Consider the following 5,421-nt stretch of genomic DNA (forward strand, 5'->3'; position numbering starts at 1 on the left):
AGGAGCGGCAGCACGTGAGTCGCCTGCCCTCCTGGGAGATCCGCTGGATCTAGCACCCACCAGCAACCCATATCCATCACCCCCGGCCCCTCGACCCCCATGCCAGCCCCTTCCCGCTGCCTCTCACCCTGCACGATGCAGGAAAGGAGACCGGGCATCGCAATGCACCTCCTTCAAAGCAAAATCCCCCTCGGATGCACTGGGTATTCAGCAGGCTCCTAAAAACACCCCCAGAATCAGAAATTATACTCCTCATTTGGAAAAGGCTGTCGTGTCTCCGCTGTTGGGTGAAACCCAAGCTTCGCCCTGCTCCCCGCGGGGCCAGAGGCCCCAGCGAGAAAGCCATGGCCTGCTGTAAATATTGTCTCAGCAAACACGAGGAGGTTTCCAGCCATGCCAGGGGTTCCCCGGTGCTCCGGCATGGCTGGGGGTCCCTGCGGCTGTCCCTTTCCTGGGCTAGAGCTGCACGGGGCCACTTGCGATTGGGATGAGGCTTTTTTGGGGCTTTGGATCTCTAGAAGATGCTGAGGTCCCCAGCCAGGAGCAGGCACAGGGAGCCCCCCCGAGGAGAGGGGCTCCTCCAGCCCCACCAGTTCCCCCGGGGATCCCACAGCGAGGCGGAGGTGGAGCGGGGAAAGGCACTCACCGCGGATGTTCCCGAGGTAGAGGCCTTTGACAACCTGGGAGGTGACAAAAAGGGGAGAGATTTCGGACGGCGCCCGGCACAACGTGCATCCGACATGGCGGGAGCAACAAGCCGCATGCGTGGTGTCAGCGGGACCAGGGCACCTGGCAGCAAACTCCCCAGGCAATGATAAACCAAGCACCTAATCAGTGAGCCACCTTCGTTAACGAACAGCAAAGCCTGAGCCCACTCAAACCACCAGCCCAAACCCCTCCAGGAGCGCCGAGCTCAGGAAAACTCAGCACACAAATGGAGGGGGCCTGCGTTTGGTCCTATTGCTATCGGAAAGGCCGTGCTGGGGGCTGGATTCCCCAAACAGCTCAGCCCACCCCAGCATCCTCCTTCAAGGTCGGGCTTCAGCGGGGATCCCCCCCATCGCCCTGGCTCCCCGCTGCAGCTCGGTTTTGTTTTGCTGTTCTATAGCAACCACCTCCTGCAAATATTTTCAAAGGTTGCCTCCGCCAGCTGGGGATAGATGGGCAAAGGCACAGGCTATTTATACTACTTTTCTGGCCAGGATGTTGCAGTAAGCGCTGTCGAGTATGCAAATTTGGTCTCCAACTCGCTGCTGCAGGGTTACGAAGGAGAAAAAGGGGCAGCTCAGAGCATTTACAGGGTGTAAGAGCCCACCCGAGCCGTTTCCAGGGGCACAGGAAGGAAGGGCTGGTTCCCAATTGGACTTGTTTGCACCCATCTGGCAGAAGACGCCTGGTTTGAGAGGCCGTAGGAAGGGTTTTCAACAGCTCTGGGTCACATCCAGCCCACCTCTACCGCTCAGCTGAACCCCAGCCCGCTTCTGGGGTGCAAACACCTGGATTCAGCAAACGTCTGCGCCCAGCGCGGCAAAGCTGTTATCGCTAGAAGGGGGATGCCAAACCCCGCGTCTCATCAAGTCAAAGCCAGATCCCGCAACGCAAATGTGCCTGCACCAACCCAGCCCCCGGCAAAGGCAGCCCGGGCTCCCCAAGAGGGTTTGGGGGCACAGGGGAGGCTGTAAAAGCCACTTTGCAGGTCAGGCTGCGTCTGCAGGGGGTGAAACCCTGGTGTTAAATCACTCCGGAGCCGTGCAGAGAGAGTTTGCCCCGATCTGGTCTCTCCGTTGTCGTCCCAGAGTCTAATTTTAAACTGGGTTAACGCGCACACCAAGTGGTTATTTAAGGGTACAAACAGAAATCCATCCCCTCTGCCAGCCCTGGAGTTCAGCTGAGCAACGAGCAGCAGTAAAACCCCCACTTCCCCCCTCACAGCGCATGGCTGCCAGGCACAGATATGTCCCGGGGGTGGCAAGGGGAGGAAATTTCCCCACAGGGACCCCCGTCAGCCCTGAGGATTTTCATGCCGTGGCCTCACCGCCCGAGGGACGAGCAGCCAAAGCCAGCTGCCGCTTTTCTAACACCCGCAGACGCTTAGTTCATCACCTCGGATATAAACCCGGGGATCACTGTTTGCTTTCTTAATCCCCCTGCTTAAGCGCTTGAAGTTTCGAAGGGGAATGAGAAAGGGAAGACGCAAACGGTTGTGTTTAAGGGCATCGTGGCGGTCTGGGAACACGCGTCCCCCTGGGCTGCAGGAGGAAGGTCCTGCCGGAGGAGGACATGCTGGCCACCGTCCCGCTGGCCCCCCGGTACCTTGCTCATTCCGCTCCCCATGGTTTTTTTTCTCTCCCCAGGCTCAGGATTCGGGGGGGCTTCTTGTTCTCCAAGGCTATCTGCAAATAAGCACCCGAAAATCCCAGGTGGAGAGATCTGCCCCCCCTCTAACAGTGCATCCCACCGCTGCGAGCAGGAGGAAGGGGAACACGCGTCAGGAGGGGAGCGTGCCGAGCCCCAGCACGTTCAGCTCGCTTACCGGTGGCAGGCTGCTCCGGCAGGCGGAGGGGACCGAGGAGAGCGGCCGGTGCAGGGCAGGAGAGGATGAAATAAGGATCCGGGGCCGTGGCGTGGCTCAGGTTTCTCTCCTGGGCTCCCTGGGGCTTTCACAGCCTTTTGGGGAGGGTGAAGAGGAGGAGGCCTGGGAGGAACGCCTCCCTCGTCCCAGCAATGCTTAGAATCATAGAACCATTAAGGCTGGAAGAGACCTCTAAGATCATCGAGTCCAACTGTCAACCCAACACCACCGTGCCCACTAAACCATGTCCCTAAGCGCCTCATCTACACGTCTTTTAAATACCTCCAGGGATGGTGACTCCACCACTTCCCTGGGCAGCCTGTGCCAATGTTTAACCACTCTTTCAGTAAAGACATTTTTCCTCACGTCCAACCTAAACCTCCCCTGGCACAACTTGAGGCCATTTCCTCTCGTCCTTTCGCCAGTTACTTGGGAGAAGAGACCGACCCCCCCCCCCCCGCTACAACCTCCTTTCAGGTATTTGTAGAGAGCGATGAGGTCTCCCCTCAGCCTCCTTTTCTCCAGGCTAAACAACCCCAGCTCCCTCAGCCGCTCCTCATCAGACTTGTTCTCCAGACCCCTCACCAGCCTCGTTGCCCTTCTCTGGCCACGCTCCAGCACCTCAACGTCCTTCTTGTAGTGAGGGGCCCAAAACTGAACACAGTATTCGAGGTGCGGCCGCACCAGTGCTGAGTACAGGGGCACGATCACTTCCCTGCTCCTGCTGGCCACACTATTTCTGATACAGGCCAGGATGCCGTTGGCCTTCTTGGCCGCCTGGGCACACCGCCGGCCCACGCTCAGTCTGCACGGGATACTGGAGCCAGGCCTGCAGCCTGCCCGCGCTCTTGCGAACACGTTCCCTTCGCGAGGACAGACAGGGGGAGCAGCGCCGATCCCCGCCACACGGCTTGACTCGCGCTGCTGCCCTTCGGAGCGCCGACACGCCATTTCTGGAGCGGCTTACGGGACGCCGAGCCTCCGCAGGGGCTTCGATCCGCTTACCTCAACGCGTAGCCGAGACCTCCGCGCAGCGGGCCCCAGAAACGTTCCCTCTAACCGGTTAACGCCGTCAAGACGCCAACCACGAGGAGACTAGCCGGGCAGGCTTTGCCCCGCAACCTGCCCTACAGATTACCGTCACGACAAACGCGTTTGAAGACCAATAAAAGGAAACTTTCAAGTTAACCAGACGTTTATTAGCATCTATGTAGGTGGAGAGGTTGTTCCAGTACATAAGCAACGAGGTCACACGCAGGTGATGGAATCATTTCATATTCAAGCAGAGCGGGTTCCACTGAGTTGCTTCATTTCTTCCACTCGTTCTTCTCAAAATCCCACTGGGAAGAGATGCCCTCCACGGGATTAATCCGCATGTCCAACATCCTCTTCGTCTGCATCGACAGCCACTCCTCAGAGAAGGTGTGCGGAACGGGGCCGTACACTGCAATTCAAAAGCAGGCAGAGTTACGTCGCGATACAAAACGGGCACGTTGGGAACCGGGGTACAAGTTAGTATCACTAACGAAAAGCTTCCCCCCCCCTCCCCGGCCCCACCAAAGCCGTCGGTGCCGATCACATGCACGCCATCGTCTCGTTCTGTTCAAACCTACATTCCCCACATCCCATCTCCGAGGCGTTCGAGCTCGGACCAGGTTCCCGCACCGAATTCTCCAGCCGCTCCGTTCATCAGCAAAGGCTTGAGCCAAGCCGACAGCCTTCTCCTACTTCCCCCGCGAGTAGATGAAGCCTCAAGACGGAGAGCCGCCCCTTTAACCGCGCGCTCTGCCTCACGGCAGCTGGAAGGCTCCCTCGGGGTAGGAGCGTTAGCTGGGAAGGAAGCCAAACGTGGCGTTTACTACCAAGGCGGCAAGAAGCTTTTGCGACAGGAGGTTTTTCACGGGGAGGGGAAGCTCGGGGATCATCAGCGTGTCACCTCTTTCCCCTCCCGTTCCTCTCCTCCCGCCAAAGCTCTCTCCACCACCTCCACCTTCCCGCGAGTCAGCTTCCCGCACATTTACGCTCCGTACCCGCCCATCGCCAACCAAGCTGCAACTCCAGAACCGAGTTTTCGGAGACTAACAAGCAGCAACCGCCAGGTCACCGGCACGGCTGTCCCACACGCCGTTCTGAGCCCCCGGAGCAGCTCACGGAGGATTCTCTAATTTCCCAACAGGTATCAACCGATCTTGCTCTTGGCTGAAGAGTTAACACCCTACGGTGTTTACTTACTGTAATGTTTCTGCCAAATGAGGATGAGACCAGTTACGCCAAGAAAGAACAGCACTCCGCCGAGGACGGTCTTCCATTCGTTCGAGCCTCTGTTCATTTCCGCGTAGCTCTCGTTAAATTTGATACGATACACTGAAAAATTTGATACGACACACTGAAAAATTTGATACGACACACTGAAAAATTTGATACGACACACTGAAAAATTTGATACGACACACTGAAAAAAAAAAAAGTTAAAAGCATCAAAGCCTTTCTTCTGCTTTTCCTGCGACTTGCAGGCAAGCCACCGCGCTCCGGAGGGGGGTGAAGGGAAAGGACGTTCAAAGAGCTTTCGAATCAGCTGGCCCCTCCCGCCCCAAGACCAAGGCCCCTGTGCCAAAGTAAAGGGGTTGTGTTTCACCGTCCCTGCGTGTGTTTCACCCCCCCCAGGTCAGCGTTAGCCTCCGCCTTATAGATTATTGCAAACTTGCGCGGAAGTTGCATTACAGGCCTGACAGAAGGAGCGGCGGAGCTCTCCTGCCTTCCCTCCAGCTGCCGGCACCGTTACTGACCGCAAAGCTTCCTAGCGCGAGCCGTTTCAACGGGAACGACCCTGTCTCAAAAGGCGTCACTCA

At 57.7% G+C, this 5,421-nt stretch overlaps 2 protein-coding genes across 2 annotated transcripts in view; both read right to left on the reverse strand.

Moving 5' to 3' along the window:
• The window catches only part of LOC103923900 (dual specificity protein phosphatase 22-A-like), a 14,384-nt gene extending 11,810 nt beyond the window's left edge, over positions 1–2,574 (reverse strand). The window contains exons 1-3 of the mRNA XM_009332336.1: positions 2,534–2,574; positions 2,314–2,393; positions 647–680 (exon numbers count right to left, since the gene is read on the reverse strand). Coding sequence (XP_009330611.1) covers positions 647–680; positions 2,314–2,334 — 55 coding nt within the window. The 5' untranslated portion in view covers positions 2,335–2,393; positions 2,534–2,574. The remainder of the gene's footprint in view (positions 1–646; positions 681–2,313; positions 2,394–2,533) is intronic.
• A 1,175-nt stretch (positions 2,575–3,749) lies between these two features.
• LOC103923901 overlaps positions 3,750–5,421 on the reverse strand; it is an 8,293-nt gene continuing 6,621 nt past the window's right edge. Inside the window, exons 3-4 of the mRNA XM_009332338.1 lie at positions 4,805–4,936; positions 3,750–4,016 (exon numbers count right to left, since the gene is read on the reverse strand). Coding sequence (XP_009330613.1) covers positions 3,880–4,016; positions 4,805–4,936 — 269 coding nt within the window. The 3' untranslated portion in view covers positions 3,750–3,879. The remainder of the gene's footprint in view (positions 4,017–4,804; positions 4,937–5,421) is intronic.

This window comes from Pygoscelis adeliae, unplaced genomic scaffold (genome assembly GCF_000699105.1).
Source record: "Pygoscelis adeliae isolate BGI_AS28 unplaced genomic scaffold, ASM69910v1 Scaffold18, whole genome shotgun sequence".
Classification (NCBI taxonomy): Eukaryota; Metazoa; Chordata; class Aves; order Sphenisciformes; family Spheniscidae; genus Pygoscelis; species Pygoscelis adeliae.